At 44.4% G+C, this 23,298-nt stretch overlaps 2 protein-coding genes and 1 long non-coding RNA gene across 3 annotated transcripts in view; 2 read left to right on the plus strand and 1 right to left on the minus strand.

Moving 5' to 3' along the window:
• Positions 1–9,264, minus strand: part of LOC311271554 — a 66,321-nt gene extending 57,057 nt beyond the window's left edge. Inside the window, exon 1 of the long non-coding RNA XR_014624436.1 lies at positions 9,201–9,264. This is a non-coding gene — a long non-coding RNA (uncharacterized lncRNA). The remainder of the gene's footprint in view (positions 1–9,200) is intronic.
• On the plus strand, positions 5,335–14,864 carry dll4 (delta-like 4). Its single transcript, XM_084377293.1, has 11 exons — positions 5,335–5,776; positions 5,914–6,174; positions 6,536–6,593; positions 7,247–7,522; positions 9,780–9,840; positions 10,904–11,034; positions 11,264–11,433; positions 11,522–11,741; positions 12,164–12,896; positions 13,112–13,220; positions 13,689–14,864. Exons 1-11 carry the CDS (start codon positions 5,723–5,725, stop codon positions 13,692–13,694), a joined length of 2,079 nt encoding a protein of 692 aa, XP_084233419.1. The 5' UTR covers positions 5,335–5,722; the 3' UTR covers positions 13,695–14,864.
• A 5,024-nt stretch (positions 14,865–19,888) lies between these two features.
• On the plus strand, positions 19,889–21,405 carry chac1 (ChaC, cation transport regulator homolog 1 (E. coli)). The gene is made up of 3 exons (XM_084378013.1): positions 19,889–20,556; positions 20,696–20,731; positions 20,844–21,405. The coding sequence occupies exons 1-3, from the start codon at positions 20,386–20,388 to the stop codon at positions 21,225–21,227; spliced, it is 591 nt and encodes a 196-aa protein (XP_084234139.1). The 5' UTR covers positions 19,889–20,385; the 3' UTR covers positions 21,228–21,405.
• Positions 21,406–23,298: the final 1,893 nt, after the last annotated feature.

Consider the following 23,298-nt stretch of genomic DNA (forward strand, 5'->3'; position numbering starts at 1 on the left):
ATACTTAAAGACTAAAAGGGAGCGTGTTGTTGCATAATGTCTACATGCAGGAGTTATGAGATTACGTCCAAGGAATGAAGGTTTGTTCTGTTTATTCAAAATGGACAAAAGCCAATAAACACAGTTTTCAAAAGATTATGTCTGGAGAATTAAACGGTGTATTATGAGTAATACCAACAAACAGATGCTTGGGTGAAAACATAAAACCTACTGACGAATAACTCCTCTGAATTTCATTTTCACTTTACGATTAGAGAATTAGTTGTAGTTCGAGATGGACATTCCCAGTTAGGAGTCGATCTTGATCTTATCGTTGAATAAGATCATTTTTACATTTCATTTGAAGAATCAGAGCTCAACACTTATGGTTGCCAGGTTGCCATTGGCAACTATTTCTTGGCCTTTGGTTGCCTTCAGTGTAGTGTAGTGTATTGGCAATATGCACAGTGTTGCATCATTTGAATTGTAGGGCTGCAACGTCATAAGATGTTGACTGTATGATCACCATTAGAGAAAATGTCACAGGTGAAAGGTATTGCAGTATATTTATAGTATTATATCATTATTATCATTATGATAATTATCAGTTAAAACGACCATTAAAGGTATGAAAACAGAAGGTTTTCTATGGTTGAATAAACACTTTATTATACTGACAAAATATTATGTCCTGATATGAAACTCTATTAAAACTTCAAATATGCATATTAGTAATAAGACTAATACAGTATAATTCAATACCTTACATAGGTCATAGGTCACAGGTCAGTGCAAAACATGTACCCGAAAACAAACTGATATTTAAATATTGCTGTCACAGTCTGAACTACACAAAGCTGCTCGTGCATTGGTGCATTTACTCGTGTGCACACACACAGGTGTCTGTTTTAGAGACAATGCTGAAGCGATAAGTGACTTGCTGGATTCTGCTATGCTGTGCCATGAAGAACATAACAACAGCTGCACTAGTGCTATTTGTTTTAAGCCTACCAGGAACTGAGGGTGGGCATGTTAACTGACACTCAAGATTTAAATTCTGTAAAGTGTGAAGTAAAACATGAGCAACAAAGAATTTTGTTTGGTTAGTAATTAAAGCTTTTTAAAGATTATTTCACTCCACAATTTCATTATTTAGTATAACTGCATGGTATCTTAATTTATCAGGATATACTGTAAGATGGCAGCCTGGCCTGGCAACCAGTTTTAAAATTTAGTGTTGATCCCTTTTCCAATATTTCTCCTGCAGCACTGTCTAATCGAGTTTTTCCATCATAGCCAAAGGTCGGAGGTTAAAATGAGGTTGAGGTTGAAAAAGCACGTCACCATATCAGAAAGCACATTTGTCTAAAAGTTGATGTTATTCAAAATAAGTTGCATTACTGTTCACGTTCACAGTAGCTTTCACCCCATCTTTTCAGATCACTCATAACAAGCTCAAAGTGATGATGATGGTGCTGGTGATAAAACGAGAGGCTGATGTCATGGCAGCATTCCTGCTTCATATTTAATACGGCAGCATTCTCCACATTCCATCGACAACAATAGATATTCTCGCGTCCGCTCTCCGACCAATCAACCTGTTTATGCTTTCTTGTCAGAAGATCGCGGTTTATTCATGAGAACTGGCCAGAATGGTGAGAACAGGAACTGTGGCTTTCTCAACAGCGTCCCTCAAATCCACAAACAATTGGGAAAGCATCCGTCAAGCAGATGGAACGATCTGAAATGGCCTCTGCGGAGTACGAGGCAGCAGGGGAAGCAGAGGAGACATGAGACAGACGAGATGCCTTCTTCATCTTCCACGACACCCACACGCACAAGCTTGTGCACACACATCAAAGCATTTGGACGAAGATTTGAGAATGAACTAAAGTCTGGTCAGTCATAGCCTGCTGTGTTGCTGGAAAGCAGAGAGCTTTGATGCGACATCTCAATTTATGCAGGGTCCCAGCGTGCGGTTTAGTGAATGGGTCCAAATAGCATCGGTATGAGCCGCACCAGAGCAGTTGGTTTGTTGTAGGCTCCAGTTGCTGCCTGGCATTGCATAAGGGTGTAATAATACAATGCTTTTTCAGCGAGGCATGTTATAAATAAAACCACGGAAAGCATCTGTTGACAACGGCTCAGCTCGCCCTCAGTAATGCCGGTGACTGTAGACGCCGCTCAACGTGTTTTTAAAAAGCTTAAAGTTGCTTTTGATGTCTGCACTATTATTCAAATAAAGCATTCCTCTTTACCCTTGTGTTGTTCGCATTTCTTTTTATAAAACACACGGCTCATGAAGAATAAAGAGGCCGTTAAGGTAAATCAATACATGAGATGTGTGTCTAGCGCAAGCAGCATAATAAAAACCAAGGCCATCTGACAGCATTATGATAAAGTATAGCCGGTGTGTATGGTTTGTTCTAGTTGTGTGGAAAAGCACATACGGCTCACATGTCATTCACTTATTCCTCATAGTGAAGGGAGATTTGCGTTATCAGCCGTGCTCACCTGTTAAACCTACTATAAACTGACAATTGTCACCCTTTTTTATGGCGGCTCCATGGTAGCTGGACTGGAGACATACGGCTATAAAAGGAGATAAGCTGGGTAATACTCTCCATTAGAAACCATTACTGGCAGGACAGACGGGGCAATAATGAGGGCAAACTTGGAGTCGCAACTCAATTCACCCGTCCAGGACAAACACGATAAGGGCAGATCTTTTCTTAAGGTAGCAAAAGTACACTGAAGAAATACTCAGCAAGCTGTCAAAATAGGTACAAAGTACATTATTGGCATCCAAAAGGCAGTGCAGTAGAAGTTTAAAGTAGTTTAAAAAGGAAAAACTTGAGTAAAACACAAAATACTTTGGTACAAGTATCTGCGTTAATGTACTTTGTCACTTTCCACCACCGCTGTTTCTTTCCATTTATTCTACGACGAGAATCAAAACCTGACCGCACTTAACCATCACCTCATATATTCTGCTCCCTCGGTCTGAGATTTCGTTTGACGAAATCACAAAGCATCATCAACATTGTAAAGTCAACAAGTAACAGAATCAGCGGGCGAGGGCATATAGACACAGACAGGAGCCGCATGGCACTCAGCCTCGCCGAGCCAACGCCATTGTGTCTCTGTGGACCCATTGGAGACACAACAGGTGTGTCAATATGACAAGCATTCAACCGACCCACTCTGTCTGCCCCACATAAACACTGAATAAATATAGATGCTTTCCATTTTCGCTCTCGGCGGTGCACAGCTACCGTACGAAAACAACAGATGAAACGCAAACACGCAGGGATCGCGTGGAGTTCAAGGGAAAATCACATCGACTTTAAAAGCGATCATTCGTAGAGAATACATACAATGAGGAGGGGGAGTGATACAGCTTGCATGGCTGTTAAAAATGTTTTTTTTTTTTTGTCAGAGCAAAGTTGTGTCAGCTTTTCAAACTACCTTGATTTCTTATCACATGGTACAATTATGAAAATTACCACAAATTAATCCATGACAATAGCAAACGAGCAAAATGAGCGCTCTTTATCTTTCTAACATAATTAACATAAAAAATAAAAGCACAATTGTTTTAAATATTTTGATGCTTTAAAAACGTTTCCAGTGGCCTTACTATCATCTTTTACACAAGCCTACTGTATCCTCCTCATGTTGATTAAATCTTGTTGCTGCATGATAATTCCACTTTCTCACAACATGGGGGAATAAAAATTTTTAAAAAAAATCCTTCTGAATGTTTTTTAGGGGATTACTGTAGTTCTTCTCCACAAACGGACAAGCTGATGCCAAACAGAATTTAGATGAACAGGTTGGAGAAAATTGGCTTGTCCCCTCCGTGAACAGACGATACAAAACGGTGCGTCGCGCTGCCAGTCTCCCACCAGATGGTAAATGAGAGAGACACTGGCGATCGAATAACAAATACAACCAATCAGATGATCAAAAACAAGCCATGTATGCAGGGAGGAACACTGAGGGAGAGCGATTATTCAGTGAATATGCAACCAGAGGATGCGCAGAATTTTATTTTGTTTTTTATGCTGAATTTCTTTGGAGACAATTTCCTTTTTGTGAGTGAAATCAAATTAATTTACAGAGGGACACATTTAATTAATCTTGTTGTGTATCTGATCCTTGAATATTTAGGAGTGTGTAAAGTTATTTATCGTCGTGGCAAACTGATTCAGGGAGGGAGAAACCGTCCGTTTATTATCACCACTGTCAATTTCAGGCCATCAAATTAAATCTTTTATCTCAATCTGCTGAGAGCTGTTAGAGGCTACAGGGACGAATAAAGCAATTTTACGCATGCAGGTGATTGTGTGTGTGTGTGCGTGTGTGTGTGTAAAAGAGAGAGAGAGAGAGAGGGAGAGGGAGAGAGAGAGAGAGGGCTCATTTGCATACAGCTGAATAGTTATGTCTCCCGTCCCGCACATTACACCCGCATGAGGGCGAGAGAGGGACACGCGCCGCAACAATAGGAGGCACGCTGCCACTAAACCGTAAAACGCATGGGTGGGCATGGAGGGGCACACGCCACCAACGAGATGAAACACACCCGGAGTAACGTAGAAAAGGCCTGTGTGCCCCGTGCGTAAAAGGAAACCACATGTATATATAATTAATATTAAAAAGAAATGTACATTAAAGTCAATTCTGGAGGTTAATTTAAGGACACTTCGTCTCCATATGTGTCAGGAGCTACGTGCGTCTGGTTTGCCTCCAAAGAATAAACAGTAAAAGTGAATTTCTGCGTCACCATCCATTAAAACAAATTCTGGATGAGATGTTTCCTTTAATCCCGTTTCTCGTTTCATTGTTTGTGATACAGCCCGAGGGAGAGACGCAGATGACCCCACAGAGAGTCAGGGGTCTGAAAGGAAACAGTGCGCACGGCTCCAGCGCTGTAGTAAGGCCTAATTAGGCGTGCAATTGAGTGGAACCGAGGGGCAGGGAAGGAGTAAAGACTGTAATTGAATTCCTGCTTTCTATTCTCGAAGTTTCAGCTCTCCTTCATTGTCCTTACTCACTGTCCACAGTGTGTAAATGTGCGTCCGGCGTATTGTGCGCTAAAAATAAGTCAACAGATGTTAGGGCTTGTTAATAATCGCCCAGTATCCATGGTGGTCAGTCAGCAGCGCAGTGCCAGTGGGTATTAAATCTGGATAATTGTTGTTGGGTTGGAAGGGAAGGGGGTTGAATATGTGGAGTGGGCGGTGTCAGAGGAGTGATTGGCAGTTTATGTAATGAGCAGCGCAGTGCAAGTCTATATATCTGGGAGGAGACACACTACGGTTCATTCACGAGTAATAAGACGAGTGATGAACGTCCGTGGCGCACTGACGCACCAAGTTCAGCACCAAAACAAGCTCTGAGACGCGCGCACACCGCCGAGTGACCATTGTGGAGTACAGTACCATGCGAGGAGGGGACGCCTGCTGACAGAAAGAAGCAGCTCCAGGCTGTGGATATTGCTCTTCCCTCACCTTTTGGATAACTTGGGGGGTTGGAAACGCTTTCTCTGGACGCTTTTGACGCACGCCAACAAGGAGCTACGGGTGAACTCCCTGGGAGTGAAGAAGGATTTATACGTGTTTTTAGAGATATTATTTTTTTTCTTCCATTTGTTTACCTTGGTGTAAATACTTTGGAGTAGGAAGGTTTTGCTGCTTTATTAGCTGGCTGGTGACGCGGCTGCCCTGGAGAAGCGAGAAGGATGGCAGCCTGGTTCACCTTTACCATCGCATTCAGCACCACGTTGATATCACAGGTATGAAGGAGGATGAATGCATCGCCCCCGGGGTGGTCCTCAGATAAACACAGTGGAGAGCCACTTGTTTCATTTCTCTAAGCTGTGTGTAACCGAAGCGACGTGTTCCCTAAACCAATATCTCCTTCTCTTTTTAGGTATTTGGATCCGGTGTTTTTGAGCTCGATCTCCACGAATTTAAAAACCACAAAGGTTTGCTGGCGAACGGGAACGCGTGCAAACCCAACTGCAGGACTTATTTCAGAATTTGCTTGAAGAACTATCAGGCTGTGGTCTCGCCAGGTGACTGCATCTTTGGGAGTACAATGACAGCGGTGCTGGGGACAAACTCTTTCAGCGCCAAGGACAGTGGCACTTTACCTAGACCGATTCAAATACCCTTCAACTTCGGATGGCCGGTAAGAGCGTGGAGCAGTGCGTCCACTTTGTCTATTAAATGTTGTTTCAGGGAGCTGCTATGCATTTTGGGAGCGCACCGGTTATTGGTCAGCTCATCTAATCCATATCATTAGGTAACAGCGTGTCGATAAACAAGATTGGACTGCTACGACGTCACGTTCATTTTAAAATCCAGTGTGCCATAAATGTAAATGTCTTCATGAAGTGTAACTGAAATATTTTTATTTATTTTTTTAACAATCAGCAGTCTACCAAAAACAGCAGAATACGAAATAATGTCAGCTTTTCTCTCTAAATTCTGAGTTACTAAAAAAAAATAGCACAATGGGCATTAATTAACTGCATGTTTTTTCTCCTTAGGGGTCATTTTCATTAATTATTGAAGCCTGGCATTCACCTTATGGAAATCTACCTGTAGGTAAGTGCAACATTTTTGTACCACAGGAGGGAGCTCTGTCTGTACATTTAACATCATGAGGCTCTTCCAACTAGTTTCCCATTTTGCACAAATACATGCACACAAAAAAGCCCCCCAAAAAATGAGGCTATTAAACTCAGCTCAGTCACTCGTCATGTCCCTCCGCACCTCTTGTTAATTGTTCACGATTTCACACATTTTCACGCCTATATTCACCCCTTTGTTATGAACTTCAGAACACCTTTTTCATTCTTATACCCAATACAATTGAACTTCCTCTGGTTTATTTTTGGCGTGGGAAAGAGCTGTGGGCTTTGGTGAGAATACGCAGTGCCTGCCAAAAACCCCTGACTACATCTTCCTGTATTTTACACCTTACTCTGTTCCGCCCTTTGGAAGAGGGGACTGGGCCTGGGAATGTTTTTGCTGACGGAAAGAAAGAGGAAATTTCAACCTGAGTTTATCTTTCATCTAAGCTGTATGGGATTTGATAAGGGATGCAGCTTGGTGCTGGGCAGATTATTAAAGCGAAAGTGGATGACTTTTGAACCTCAAAGCCATTTATGATGCTGTTCTTGACATAAAACCATAATCATGCAAACACCACTACATTAATCTGACTTCCCCCCCTTCTCTTTTTCTTCCTCTTTCAGATACGAACAACCCAGACTTTTTGATTAGCCTTTTCGCCATCCAAAGACAGCTGGGTGTAGGCACTGACTGGTCTCAGGATATGCAGACTGGAGGACAGCCTGCATATCAGACAGAGCTGAGATATTCTTACCGGTTCATCTGCAACGAAAGTTACTACGGAGAAAACTGTAACAAAAAGTGCACGCCCAGGGACGACCGATTTGGCCACTACACCTGCAACCGTGACGGGCAGTTATCCTGTCTGCCTGGCTGGAAGGGGAAATACTGTGAAGAACGTAAGCAACCAATAAAATATCTTGTAGCAGGCCTGTTCACACCTGGCTTGTTTCCTGTATATCTCTTTCAGTTCATGGTTGAGTTTTGTTTTTCTGAGCTTGTGTCAGTATAGAGGCTCTTCCAGATGTTTGCAGATGACTTACAGATAGTGGCATCTGTTTCGGCCTAGCTGTGGAGCTTGGTATGATAACTTTGTGGGACTGTTTAGACACTCCTCGCTTTAAGAGTTTAATGCAAAGTCTTTCTGTGGTGTGCAACCTTTGCCCTTCATCGTTACGCTTTAGGTCCCAGAGAGAATAAAGATTCATGAGCGTGCGCAACATATCAGTAATTGATAAGTTGTGAGATTACACATAGGTCATCATTTCATGGCCACAAGATGTTGAGTACCATAATAAGACATGATGTAATCATATCTGGCAAGTCTGAAAGGCAATTTTGGTGTAGAATGCATTTTTCAGACCTATTTGCCTCATATAATTTGTAATCATATAATTCTGTCATGTAATTGGTTGTGGTTTTGCGAACACTCATTGAATATGGGTTGAGGGACAGACGGCTTAGCATGACAACAGGCACATTATACTTGTGCAAACCCTCTCGGCCAAATCATAGACCAACACTCGCATGTTTTGGACAGCTCTGAATGGGCCCGCGAGGAGGCCGGGTGCCATTTGGCTCCACAATACCAAGGGCCCTTTTCACCAAAACAAATTAATCAAAGAGTAGATTGGAAGGAGGCACCGTGAGAGTAATAGTTACCATGTGCTGGATGTGTGACCACATGGGCGACAGCGGATCTGTCATCCGTGTCACTCGGTGGTGAAAGAGAAATTGGCATGTGCTATTTTGACTGTGGCGCCAAATTCTAACCAGATGGGCTCACGTGTCGCAATTACAGACACATCAATCGTCGGTGACTACAGAAAATATACATGAGAAAGATAGATTGGGCATCTTTCAGACACTATAATTTCCCCTCCTCTCTCTCACACTCCCATATATCAATTTAAACAAGCTTGGCCACAGGTCTGCGCCTACACGAGGACAGAGAAACATAGATAGATAGATAGATAGATAGATAGATAGATAGATAGATATGCTTTACAGTCATCAAAATTAAACTGAAAACAAATGGCTAATGAACTCAACTGTAGGAGCTAATGTCTGTTAGCTTGTCAATATTCAAAAGCACAATAAATGTATACATTGTGCATAGATAGATAGATAGATAGATAGATAGATAGATAGATAGATAAATAGTCATTACAGTCATCCTCATTAAATTTGAAACAAATGGCTAATGTACACAGCTGTGAGGGCTAATTTCCTTTAGCTTGTGTCGATATTCAAAAGTACAATAAGCACAATAAAATGTCAGTTAGACACTGTACACTTCAGATATACATAGATAGATAGTTGGCTAAGTTAGCATAGATAGATAGATAGATAGATAGATAGATAGATAGATAGATAACAAGTGGCTAATGAACATAGCTGTGGGGGCTAGCTAAATGTGAGGGCTAATTTCCTGTTGCTAGCTTGTCATTATTCAAATTAGCTTCAACAGGTGCGCCTTTAACTCAACCTTTTTGTCACAATTTACATCTAAAGGAAGTCACACTCGAGTCAGAACTGAGTGTTTGCTTCAAAAATATAAATATATATTTCTTCTACCTTCATTAAGTACAGTATGGCGCCTGCCCGGTAACTTAATCCGGGTGGTGGTGCTGCTGGTGGCGGAGAGGAGGAGGGGGGGGGGACTTGTGGGAGGAGCCCGGCCGACTGCACGCGCCAAGGTTAATCGCGGCATTATTATCCGCCACGCGCCATCGATGTTTAGTCCCCTCCATTGTTGGGCGCGCGGTAGTAGCAGCTGCAAATATGGTTGTGGCGGACCACAAACAACAATAGTGACAGCTGTCTGGTATTGAGAGCGAGCATCTGTTCTGGACTAAACCGGCCGCTTACCGTCAGCCGCCTGATATGTTCGTCCCGCGAATCAGTGTCACGAGGCCCGGCCCGGCCCAGCCCGGGGTGTGGCGGGCGGACGGACGGGTTTAGGTCAGGTGGAGGCTGCAGAGAGGGGAAGCTGAGGCAGGTTGTGCATGAACATATAAGGCTCACTGAGGCTCCCACAGTGTTGTTTTAAGTGTTTTCTCATTGTTTTTAACTTTAAAAGTTTGAATGCATAAAACAAAAAGAGCAGCAGACTCACTGTATGTTTCTTTCTCTCTCCCTCTCTCTGTGCTTCAGCGATCTGTCTGGAAGGCTGCAGCGAGAGGAATGGAAACTGCTCCAAACCTGGCGAGTGTGTGTAAGTATTAATAATTATTCAAGTGTGGAAAATAAGGTGTTGGCTGTCGTGTAGGAAGGAACACATATTGGAGCAGTGCGAAGGGCCAGTTACAGCCGCGTGGAGAGCTTTGGCTGCGATTTCTCCCAGAAGAAAATTATTTATTGTCAAGTTTATTGTCAAATTAACATCAGCAGCTCCTACAAATTATGGTTACGACCAATCTGAGATGGATGTTTGAAGATTCACACTGGCTGTTCTTGCCTCCCCGAGATGTCCACTAAATCAACACAGTGTCAGTCCACTCCCTCTCACGTCTTTCCCTGCGTCACTCGCTGGCTTCTCTGCTTCCCATGTTCCTTTCTTGTCACTACCCTGTCTCACTCACTCACTCACCAGCGAGGATAATTCACACACACACACACACACACACACATTCGCTCGCTGTGAGAAATTCCTCCCGAATCCTATTTTGCCCTCTTTTTTAGACGCAAATCCATCATTCCCACCGCTAAAACGGACCCAAATTGAGGTTAAATCCCCCTTTAGATACCCAGCGCTGCAAAGCTGCTCACTAAGCAAAAAAAAAATTAAAAAGCTGGAACCTTAAAAAGTACATCTGAAGTCCCACAATCTCGTGGTTCAACGAGGTTACCGCTGAGAAATAGATATTCATGGGAAACAAGAAAAAATGACTTCATTATATTATCATGATTTATCTTTAATACGCAGAACATACCTTCGTGAGCATAGACGATGCTTTTATTTTGTAGGAACTGATGTGTAACATCGTTTCCAGCCCTGGCGCATCGTGAGAATACTGTTTTCATGATGGATTCATACAAGCGTTAAATGATTGTATCCAACTGTGAATAGGCTATTAATGTCCTGTTACGTGATTGATGACTTGATTTTATAATGTAATCCGTGGCAGCGCTATAAAGCGAAAGAAGTCTGCTCTCGATTAATCAATGTCGACTCGGAAATCAAATAAAGTTAAAGCACCAGACTCGGATTTGTTATTCATGGCAGCTACGAGACACACAGTGGGATGAAAACGAATCTGTTTTGTCATGTTTTGCAGATGCAGGGACGGCTGGCAGGGCACGTTCTGCGACGAGTGTAAGAAGTACCCGGCCTGCAAGCACGGCACCTGCCAGCTGCCGTGGCAGTGTAACTGTCAGGAGGGCTGGGGAGGCCTATTATGTGACCAAGGTACACCGCACAACTTGGACCGCTGCTGCTGTTCCTTTTTTTTTTTTAAGAGATCCACTTCTCGTATTACTTGCGCAGTGTTTTCATTTGAATTAACTTGAAAGCATTAGTAAATTAGATTTCCTCTGAAGTGTTCCCTTCGTAGCTTCGGGGCACATCCGGGGTAGATGGCTTTTTTCTTTTTTTTTCTCTCCCTGTAAACAAACACTCTTCTCTCTCTCTCGCTCAGATCTGAACTTCTGCACCCATCACCATCCCTGCGTGAATGGCGCCACCTGTATGAACACGGGACAGGGCAGCTATACGTGCACATGCCTGCCCGGCTTCACGGGGGTCAACTGTGAGCTGGAGATGCAGGAGTGTGACAGCAACCCCTGCAGGAACGGAGGCATCTGCACCGTGAGTTGGAAACGTCTTCACGTTGTCGAATTCGCAGTTGTTTTTTTCGGCTCTGCTTTTTGGACTAATTACTACCTGTCTTCCCCAGAATTTGGAGAGCGGCTACATGTGCACGTGTCCCCAAGGTTTCGAGGGATCCCACTGCGAGCACAGCCTGCTGACCTGCGCCGACTCCCCCTGTTTCCACAGTGGCAAATGCTGGGAGAAGGACAATGGCCGCAGCTACATGTGCGAGTGTCCCCGCGGCTACACCGGACTCAACTGCGAGAAGAGAGTGGACAAGTGCACGTCGCTTCCCTGCGCTAATGGTACAGTCTTCCTCCCCTTTTTGTCCCCCCTCCCCCCCCTTTCTGAACTTCCCCTCGCTCTTTCTCCCCCCTTCAAATTCCTGCAACTGGAAGCAGCGAGGAACAACAGGAATTGGTGGGAACTTGGTGTCTATTGTCCTCCGTATAAACACTCGGCAGCTCAGAGCAGCAGCTTGTAAATGTCGCCACAGCTCGCTGCGGTTGTTGATGAAAGGGGACAAATATCCAGCGCAGGCTGGATTTCTGTCTTCTTGTAAACATGGCGGACTGTGGGGTTGGGAGAACAATACACAGTGCTGCGGTCACACTGTGTGATTTGATGGAGATGCGTGAACTGAGGGGGCCTCGTCTGTCTGATTTTGAAATGCTTGATGTCGCAATGCCTGTCATTCATACCAACAACCTCTTCTCCTCTCCCGTAGGTGGTCTGTGTCTGATCCACGGTGGCATGCGTGTGTGCAGCTGCCGTGCAGGATTTACCGGCCAGCGCTGCGAGATCAACATCAACGAGTGTGCCGGTAACCCCTGCCTCAACGGCGGCACCTGCCAAGACCGAATCAACGACTACACCTGCGTCTGTCCCGCGGGCTACGGCGGACGCAACTGCGACAGAATCCTGGACGAGTGCTCCGTTCGTCCCTGCCTCAACGGGGGCGTTTGCACAGGAGGCGGCGGGCCGGGCAAGCCCCCAGCAACCTGCCTGTGCCCATCAGGGTCCACCGGGCCTCGCTGCGATATCTTCCCCATCACCTCTCCCGTGAACGGAGAGAATCAAGATGGCTTCCAGTGGGCGGCAGTCTCTCTGGCCGTGGGGCTGGTGGCGCTGCTGGTGCTGCTGTGCATGGTGGGCTTGGCTTTGAGGCACATCCACAGGCAGGCCCAGAGAGAAACGGGGGACACAGAGACTATGAACAACCTGTCCAACGTTCAGAGAGACAACCTGATCCCGGCGTCGCAGCTGAAAAACACCAACCAGAAAATCAGCCTGGAGGTGGACTGCGATTCGGAGAAATCGAACTTTATCCACAAAAACTATCACTTGGACTCTTACAACTCCAAATCAAAGGAGTTCAAGGATGAAAAGTCGCAAGAGGATAAAAGTCTTATTTATGACAAATGTTTAGAAGACAAAATGCCGTCGAGTCGACTGTACAGGTAAGAGGAACCACATTCTCACTCATGCACAACTTCTATCCAGTTTAAACACAACAACGAGCCCCAGTTGTTGTTTTTTTTCCTTTCAAACCATCATTTACAGAGTTTATGGATATTTCCTCTCCGCTGCCTCGCTGTATACGCACGCACCCAATGCATAGCTCCGCCATGTGCTTCTAGTTTGTGTTAACACACAGTGTGATTTGTGTTTGCAGTGAAAAGCCAGAGTGTAGGATATCAACGATATGTTCCTCAAGAGACTCCATGTACCAGTCGGTATTCGTTATAGCAGAGGAGAGGAGGGAATGCGTCATAGCAACAGAGGTAAGCCAACAAAACATTTTAAAAAAATCACATCTTCATCAGCATTTCCGCAAAAATCCTCCACTTGAAATGCATCACGTCGTCCCAAGTGCACGATCGCTCACCGACGACAGGGGACGGTGGTGTTTCTGGTGTACGAGCTCGAGCTGGGGAAAGCCCAATCAGCTGCATTATTTGTTTCTGTAAATTACCCCGGCCACTCTTTATCTTGGCCACATGATGACCCAAAGTATGAACTTGTGCTGATTCCTCACACATGTTTGGCTCGGCTCGGTCTCAAAGGTGCTATGTTTTACTGCTGTGGCATTTAGCGGAATTTTTAAGATGCTCATTTCCAAGAAAAATATAATGTCGATGACCCATAATGGTTCAAAAAAAGGAGCTGCGAAAACACTTTGGGATGATTATGTCGTTTCATTTTCCTGCATTTCTGATACAGTTTCTTCCTCTTCTCCTTTTTCGCCACAGGTATAAACTGTGAGGGGTCTGAACGCGAGGAGGGAAAGGAGGGGGAGGAGAAAAAAGACACAATCGAGGCAGAATTTCACATTCTGGATTGTTTACAAATGCTGAGAAGAGACTGGAGATTGTTTCTAAGACGTCCACTGCTGCTCTGGAACACTTGAGAACTGGAGAGGGCAGAAAAAACGGCTGCCCTGCAAAAAAAAAGACAAAACAAAACAAGAACTGAGAAACTTTATGTTGACCGAGTGTTTGTATGCAAAAACATGTACAGTGAAGGACCTGTTGTGACAATGCTTGGCGAACAGACTGACAGAGCATCGGTGAAATATTAATTTATAATCTCGGCCATCCTGGACGGTGGAAGGAGGTGAAGGTGGATCATTGCCCCCCTCGTATCTGACCCGGCCTTGTGTGATAATCATGATGACTTTGACAGCCAACCAATCAGTAAAAAAAAAAAGGTGCCTAAGGTTTGACCCCTTCAAACCCCACCCCCCACCCCCACACACACTAACACACACTCACTCCTGCCATCTTCGCCTGCTATGCAAGACTCAGGGTCGAGACGAGTGAACTCACCCACCGTCGCAATCCAACCTCACAAACACTGAGAGTTATGAATGTCTGAAACTAATCTTCGACTGTCAATCATGTGAAAAACGACCGGTTGGACGCTGAAGATTGTATGCCGCCCAAATTCACTAGAAGCCTTAAAAAAAGAGGGGGTTTGAATGCTAAAAATTGTGCCCTTGTCTGTTCTTGGATCATTTGCACTACACAAAGTAAATCGGGGGGGAAAAAAAATACTTTTTAATCAACAGGGATTTGAAGAGAAAACCACGGGAGCGCAATAGTCAGTGCCGTGCCAGCAAGATCCAAGAGGAAGGAAAAGATTGCATAGAAAAATGCGTGTTGTTTTTTTTATGCAACGCGACTGAGAAAAAAACTAAGACTCAAAACAAGGAGAAAAGACTGTCACACCACTGCCTGCCTATAATAAATTTCAAAAAAATACAGAACCAATAATGTAATTTTTTAAAATGATTATTTCCAGAGTTTAATTTAAATATGACACACTGCTCTTTATATGTTTTATAATATTATTTTGTATATAATGCATATTTATAAGGACCAAACTTCTGAAGAATAAAACTTCCTTGAAAACTGTTTTTAATTTGATGTCAGCGAATGGAAAAGGAAATTATTTTTGAGGTTGTTTTGAAAACAATGAAATTGCGTACAAATGATGATGGTATGTGTGTTTCATTGGTTTTTTGATCCTTGGTTTCATTTCAAAGGGAAATTTCAGTCCTAAATTCATCTTCTACTCAACTTTATACGCTCGGCTGAGCAAAATTGTGAGCAGCTTTATGAATATGAAATCCAGACGCTCTCATGCATTCACACATCATATTTAAAGGTCTACTATGCAACCTTTTATGAGCGCCAGGCCCAATTCCCTATACACCCCTTTACCCTACCACCTAGTCTTGGCCCTCTGTTTACGCCTAGGGGTAGGGTATCCTGATACTTGTCGGGGTGGAGCCAAGTATTAGGGTCCTCCAAATGGAGGTTTTTCCGAGGCTCACTTTGAACTGGGGGTTATGAGAACTCTGTCATTTAAATCTGTTCTGATCCTTTTCTTCAAAACAATCACTACTAGATTGCTGATGTCTTGGTAGCTAGCTAACGTTGCGTTATTGCTGATTTGTGCGTGACAGCCTCTTATTTTAAAGTATTATCAATGCTGCATTCCTCCCCTTCGATGGCATACAACGCCTGAAATGTAACTGAAATCCAGCTGCGGAGTTGTTGCACTTGGTCCCACTCCTCTAATATCAGCGCAGGCTGGCATTGAGCAGCACTGGTTGCTAACGTGAGCCTCCAAAGCCCTGCTAGTGGCCTGTGTTCTTTATTTGATGGTGGAGTTGTGAACAAATTGCAAGCGTCCATGCTTTTCTATCTACATCGGATGAATGGCAAGGACGCCATGTTGGAAATGTCCGGCGGCGTTTGTTGACATTAACGTCATTTCATCTGAGATTTCAGCCACTGCCCCTTGTTACTTTTACGCATTAAAAAGGGGTCGGGGTAAAAAATTGGAAATGCGATTGAGCCTATGAACAAACAGAGAGCTCTTGATACGGGGAATAGCAATTTGCTAAAGCTAACACCAATTTTAAATGTAATAAAGACACATGTTTACATATGTATTTGGAAACATTGGAGCAAAATAATATTGATATGGAGTTATGGTGAAGTGAGAAAGTCCAAATTTGCCACTAAAACAAAGTTACATATTGCCCCTTTAATGCTTTGGACATTAGATAGAGACATAAAGCCTGTGCCATCACTACTTCGAGTAATTCCTGGAAACGCCTTTGGCTCCAGCCCCGCTCACCCACTCCTCGTCCTCTCCCTGGGCCCTAAATTGGCTTGAAATTCAAATCCGTTTCCACGGATACCACCCCCTCAAGCTGGAAATGGCGAAACAAAGCCAGGCGCAGGGCAAAGGGGAACACACCCCCCTCACCCCTCCTCTCATGATGCTCGAACACACGCGTCCACGCACACACACACACACACACACACACACACAGCCGACCAAACAGATGCCGTGGGGGGAGCACGGAGTGAGTCTGTAGTGCCATAAAAACAGCAGCATATGCCAGGCCTCTCGCCCCGTGTGCATGACACATAGAGTGCACAGACCTCCTCCCATAAAAAAACAAAAAACGCTCGAGCACTTACAGGCTCCCCAACTGCCTGCCTCCCCTTCAGGGTTAAGAGCAATATTTCAATGCCCGGTTCGGTACTACCCATTCGTACAGACAAAACTAAGGGGGAGAGGGGCCTGGCACCAGAGGGGAGGGGGAACCAGATGGAAGCCAGTGGATCTGAATCCACAGAAATAAAAAAGAAGAAAAGTTGACTTGTCAGAGCAATCTGGTCGAGCCCTAAGATTTGTCCCAGTGTGTCAGAAAAATCCACTAAAACGTGTCATCCGCATTATCAAAGCTCTCCTGCCTCCAGTTAACAGAAATCCTGCGACAGTCAACACCCCCTAATCAGCAGCAATCAACACTCGGCAGAGGATCTGGACGGCTTTTCCCTCGCACACATCCTGTTAGCCTGTTGACCTAGGCATCCTCATCTAAAGGCTTGCGTTGTTAAAAAAAAAAACAGTTTGGAAAAGGATGCTTCCGGCCTGACTCGAGAAAAACACACGTTATCATAATGATTAATCATCCAGTTAAAGCCCCCCCATGCGAGCCTGATAGTTCTTCAGAGTTTCTTCCCACCATCATGATACTCACACCTACAGGCAGACTCACACCCTCGTTCACACTCGCACCGCAGCGGCAAACACATGCTAGGGCTCTGCTCTTTGGCCTCTGGGGTCTCCATAGCATGGCCAGGCATTTTTCATTGTGTTATAATCACAGCATCCTGTTTGTGACCCTGTGACATCAGTTCCTGCTTCCTCCCTGATTAAAAAATGCAGAACATGCCGGCGCGGGCCAACGGGTTTTCTCACGCATCGCACTCGCCCGCTCGCGCAGACGACTTCGGGTTTCTCAGGAAACAACCTCAAAACAGGCGAGACGACGACAACAAACACGCCAATCAGCACTATTTATCCTGAAGAGAGGAAGAGAGGGGGGAATCTGTTATATTGATGTTGTGAATGGAGAATCAGGAAGCAGATTTGAAAAGTCAAATCTGTCACGAGGAGCGTGGAAGTTCCTCTGCTCCGGCTTTCTTTTCATCGAAAGCCTCATTCGGCTCTTGACTGTGCATGTTTTTGTACATGCATGTGCAGGCAGATTGTGCTCATACATCATGATGCTGTCACTCACTGTTCTGCAACCTTGCCCCTTCCTGCACTTGTAGTCGTCTCATTAATTAACACTAGGTGTCAGTAAGAAACCCACACGCAGGAAATAAGTGGTCAGTACATGCCAGAATAAAACCCCAGGTACACTCGAGCTGATGATCCAAATAGCCGCACATGACCTGCACATTCTCAACCAATTCAAATATTAAAGGGGCACTGTAAGAATTTTAATATTTACAATAGTAAAAAGTAATAATACAAACTCAGAAATATTTATTCCTTCCATAACTGAATAAACAAGCTGTTCTCAGAACACTGTTTGAAGCTAGGAAAGTGGCAGGGTCCGCCACATATAAACAATGCAAAACAGCATGAAATCGTGTTTGTTTAGGCATGAACAAAATCAGTCAATGAAGATCTTTCTCTTCTTCCCCAAAACTACATAGTGCACCTTTAATTAAATGATGCATCCAGCAAATCACAACTCTGTGTTTAGGAAGCTCCTGACCTACTAGAGAATGTTTACATCATACTCGAAAAACAGGCTCTATTGCCGCAGGAGTGATGTATACATATGCAGTTGAACGTGTTTATGCACATGTTTCATATCCTGCGAGCTGGAAAAACAAGCAGGGACATGGGGATATGAGGGGAACGAGTTACTACCTAAGTTTATATTTTTGAAAGGTGACTTATTTTAAATGTATATGCTTGACAGCGAAGGCAAATGGACAGGTGAATATTTGATAAATCACAAGTCAAAACGTCCAGTCACAGCAGTATATTAGATTACAGGCGGTGCTGTCGGCGTGGCTTAGCGCAGAGATACTGTAGCAGCAGGCTACGGGACATGAAAGGCCACCACATAATGGGATGGAAGCTTGTGCATGACACAGGGTTGCTCAAAGGCCTGGATTGTGCGCTGCTTTAGATTGATGAAGAGCTGATACAGTTGGCTGGCCTCTTATCAAGGCAGATAATGCCAGCTATTTATAGATAATCTATCTATTGAGCACAGATGAGCCTGTGCTATTACACTATATCAGATCCAGCGGGCGCGGTGGGCATTTTTGTACATCAGATCAGGTCTTCCATGTCTCTGATCACCGTTCTCTCTTGATGCGTCTCCGCTGTGTGCAGTGTTTCGGCAGTTTTGATTCACCATTGTCTTTAACTTACTTTTGCAATCTTTATTTTTTACAAGATTTCAGTTTATTAGGAGTGTGCATGGGCTGCCTGCACACAGCCTGGGTGGTTATCAAACTCAGAAAAACACCCAGTCTGCTTAAGAGCCTGCATCTTGCTGCCAAAGCAGGACGTTTGTTGAGTAAAGTCTATAAAAAAGGGCGTATGTGTGTGTTTACAAAGTTGGAATAAATCTGCAAGAGTGGGATTTCTAGTGATAACCCACTGCTGCGCCAGCCAATCACATGCAGCGGGTCGAAATGACCCTGTGTGCTGGAAATGTCAACAAAACTGTGCCCTTTTCACTTCAACAACATTTCTGCCTGTGGTTCAAGAGGACTAAAATGAACGTGGTGGTGGCCGATGGGATGCTCAGCTGTCAGTGACCTTTTTTCTTGCCTTTGGATCTTTGAGCTGTGGGACAAGATTACAGGCCTCTCCTGCCCGAGCTCATGTAAACACCCATGTAGGGTGCTTATTTGCATGTCAACAGTGATTTCCATTCATACTGTGTTCAGGTCACTGTGTTCAGATTCCCTAGAGGATGAATCATTTATTCACTTTGTGTTGTGTTTAACTTCACCGATCATTTCATATTGTTTTCCTTCATTTTCTGTGTGAGATCAGAATCAGAAATACTTTATTGATCCCTGAGGGGAAATTGCTTGCTCCCATTCAAAAGTCTTAGAAAAATAAACACTATATACAAGCAAGAATAATAAAAATAGAATAAAAATAAAAGAAATGTACATTCTACTAGAAATGGCAAGATATACATGGTGAAATAAAATACATGGCCTTCTATAGGCCTTACATAGTCTGATGCAATGTCTTGGTATGTTGCTGCGGCCCTGAAATGCAGTGGCAAGTTGCATCAGCCAGATCAAGTCTGAACCATATGGAAATATATTCAGAGAATGACAACACGGGCGACCAATCACGACTCGAGTCGGCTGGAGTGACAGTTCCGCGTCCAATCACATTTAAATGTGGCGGTGCGGCTCAAGTAAACTGTCAGCCAATAGCGTTGGCGAATTGGTCTAAAATCCCGCCTTATTCGGCGCACCGAAGTCTGATTGGGTGAGACCTCACATGGGGCAACCCTTCCTTGAATATGATTGGTCGAAAGGACGAGCACGGGCTCGCCCACCTGCCCCGGACTGTATAAAAACGTGAGCGCCGCTTCGCCATGTTATCGAGGAAACGCTTCAAATCACCGCCGCTTCTTAGCTCAAGAGAAGATTCACCGACAGGTGATCAAACACCGACATCACGACTTCTAACCTCGATCTCTTACTTCATAATTTAGTCATTAGTAACGTCACGAGCCGGCGAAGCAGCTGGGCGCGGCTGTTTTTTTGATATTTCCGAATTGATCCGAAGGCCAAAGCGGCTGCCATGGATTTTTAAGGCATAATGCGGCACCTCTAATGCAATGGCAATGCATAGTGCAAGGCAAAATAAACTGCGAAACTCCATCTTCGCCCCTGCCAAGCAGTCGGGCTCGAATACTGTCCGCGGTATACCTGCGAGCCAGCCGGTACCACTGCTCCTGGACCGGAGGAAGCTAACGCTAGCTAGCTAGTCATCCAAGCTAACACCATCGAATTGTGAAAGAGCGATCCCATCGATTCATCCGAACGTCGTCAACACTACCGATCAACACAATTTAAAAAAATGAAGCCTCAAGACGTCGTCGCCGGGAAGAGCAGCCTGTGGATCTTCGGGTACGGGTCACTGGTGTGGAAGCCGGACTTCAAGTACAGGAGGAGCAAGGTCGGCTACATTCAAGGCTACAAGAGGCGTTTCTGGCACGGAGACAACTTCCACCGCGGGAACGACGAGTTGGTGAGACGCTTAATGTTTTTACTTGTTTTATCACTTTATGTTTATTTTGCTTATGTTCGCCACTGTGATGCTGTTCTGGCTCTGACATCTTCAGGCGTTGTCCATGACGTGACCCATTTCTCTTCCTCTCCCCCCGCAGCCCGGAAGAGTGGTGACGCTGATTGAAGATGATGACGTAAGTGGAAAGCTCCACTTCCTATTGGTTCAGCCAGTGATGCTGTAGAAACAACCCAGGAGTTTCCAGATTTACAGAGATATTGAACGCCTCTTCTTGTTTTTCCCCACAGGCGAGCACTTGGGGTGTGGCGTTCGAGGTGACGGGCCCTCAGGTCGAGGAGTCCCTGAAGTACCTGAACGTGCGCGAGACGGTCTGCGGCGGCTACGTCACCAAAATGGTGGATTTCTACGCCGAGGGGGAGAGCCAGCCTCCGGTTCAGGCGCTGCTGTACATCGCCACCACCGACAACCCCCTCTACCTGGGGCCGGCCAGCGCCGAGAAGATCGGCATCCAGATCGCCATGAGCAGGGGGAAGACGGGCCACAACCTGGAGTACCTGCTCCGGCTGGCCGAGTTCATGAGGAGGAGCTGCCCGCACGTGGAGGACAGTCACCTGTTCTCCATCGAGGCGGCGGCGCTGACCGTGGTGTCCCTGATGTTAGCAGCCCAGTAGCTCGTACCCTTTGTCACTAGCTTACATAGCGGATGAATACACTACACACACACACACACGCACAACAGAGGCTTTCCACCTGTCATGCAGTCCACCTATGTTTTATTGAGCGATGTAGGTTCCCACTAACACAGTGAATCCATCGAATGCTGCTGAAGTAATAAAGGGAATCACGATAGTGGTTGTTTTTTTTTGTTTTTTCTGAAGCATGACCTCATGTTTACATTGTAGCATTGCACCTGGTACGTGTACTGTACATTTGCTAACTGTATGATGACTGAATCGTTGACTGTAAACATCTGAGCATCTGTTTTTTTTTTAAATGGCACATTAATGTTTATTTGCACAGTTCAGATTACGTCCACACGATCGAATCTGTCGGCCATTTGCTGTGGTTTTTCCGAAGGTGTAGACCTGTTAAAGTTTCTTGTGGCAATTTTTCCATCAGGTGTACAAGAAGGAACTAATAAACAGTTAAAAAAAGAAAAAAGACCTGTGTTGTTTCCTCCTGTTACTGATTCAAGATGGCTTTGGAATATTAACTTTTTCAATTTAGTACCATAACAGTTGTTTATCGTTAAAAAACAATCCTACACAGCATGTGGTTTGTGTTGTTGAACCGCTCCAGTAAAACTTGAATTATATTGCCTCCTCTTTAAATTTTTGCGGTGAGAACGAGTCATATGACATCTGGAGAACGGTGCAGATGACTTAGAACAGGCCAGTGGTCAAGATCCCCGTGGGGCGCTTGGGTGACTATGAGAAACGGGGATTGAAGGGATAAACATCTTTATACACTTATTTTCTTATGCATGAAGGAAAAATCACTTCCCCACACTGAGGTCATAATCTTCGACGAGGGAGGGTTTGATTAGTTTTAAGGGTCGCAACTAGGGATGCTAATTTAAAAAACAATTTCTTAAATGATAGTGGGCTGTCTTAACAACCAATTAATCAGTTAAACATTAAAAAATATATGCAATATGTTTGATGGTCGGTTAAAACATTTTTAATAGGTTGAATTCTCAACAGTGATTCATCGATTAAAGGTGCAAAATCTTCATTGAATGATTCTTTTTATGTCTAAATAGACAAACTCTTTGTTTTCATGACTGAATAAACTGAAATAACAAACTGACCTTAAAGGACAACACAATTTAACAGTTTTACTTTGTTTACATGTGGCGGACCCTGCCACCTTTCTAGATTCAGCCTTATTTTCCTCTGAGAACAGCTTGTTTATTCACTTATGAGAAAAATAAATACTTCTGAGTTTGTGTTATTACCTCATTAATATAGTAAACATAAAAATTTCTGAGTTTGAATTTCTTCTCTACGTAGCCCCCCTTTAATAATTACTAATTTACATCCCTAATCCAAGCCTAAAAAGGTCAGAAAACGTTGATGCTGCATATATGGATATGTCAGCTTCCACATGTGACAACCATACAAGGCCTGAAGCAGGTCTACTGCGCTATAGTTAGCTAGATAACTTTCCTGAGTAAACACTGGAACACACATCCGTCCATGCTCCAGGTTGGACTGGGCTGCAGATCAGCAGCGTTACCCAGAAACCTCAGTGCTTTTCTGGAAGCGGCTCCTGCAGTTTACACACATACAAGCATACGTCGGACACTCCCAAACATTGGCTGGAGCAGCTTGTACCTTGGACGTGGTTCAAGTCAAGAGTCTATCTAGGTGCAGGGGCTTATATAACCGCTGGCTGCATGGGAACAAGCCCAGACCTGGAAGTCCTGTGTTTACAGTCTGCTCCGCGGTCCATGTCAGAGTGCACCAGGAAGAACATGCTGCCGAGGCGCTCATAGAGATGGAAATCTTAGCAGACCATGTGAAAATATACTCACTTTAATTCACGTGCGCTTCAGAGTATTGGTACATATGTATACTGATTGGTTAAAGGGTCAATTCAGCCAAATTTCACACAAAAAAAACACCTTTCTCATGAACTCACGGTGTTGCCGAGCCCTGCACAATGTTTCAGATTTAAGTGACAGGATTTTGGACATCTGCTTTTGCGTTTTTCCTCCAACCCCAATACAATGGAGGTGTT

Source organism: Pagrus pagrus (genome assembly GCF_965226575.1).
Source record: "Pagrus pagrus genome assembly, chromosome: 16".
NCBI classification, from domain to species: domain Eukaryota; kingdom Metazoa; phylum Chordata; class Actinopteri; order Spariformes; family Sparidae; genus Pagrus; species Pagrus pagrus.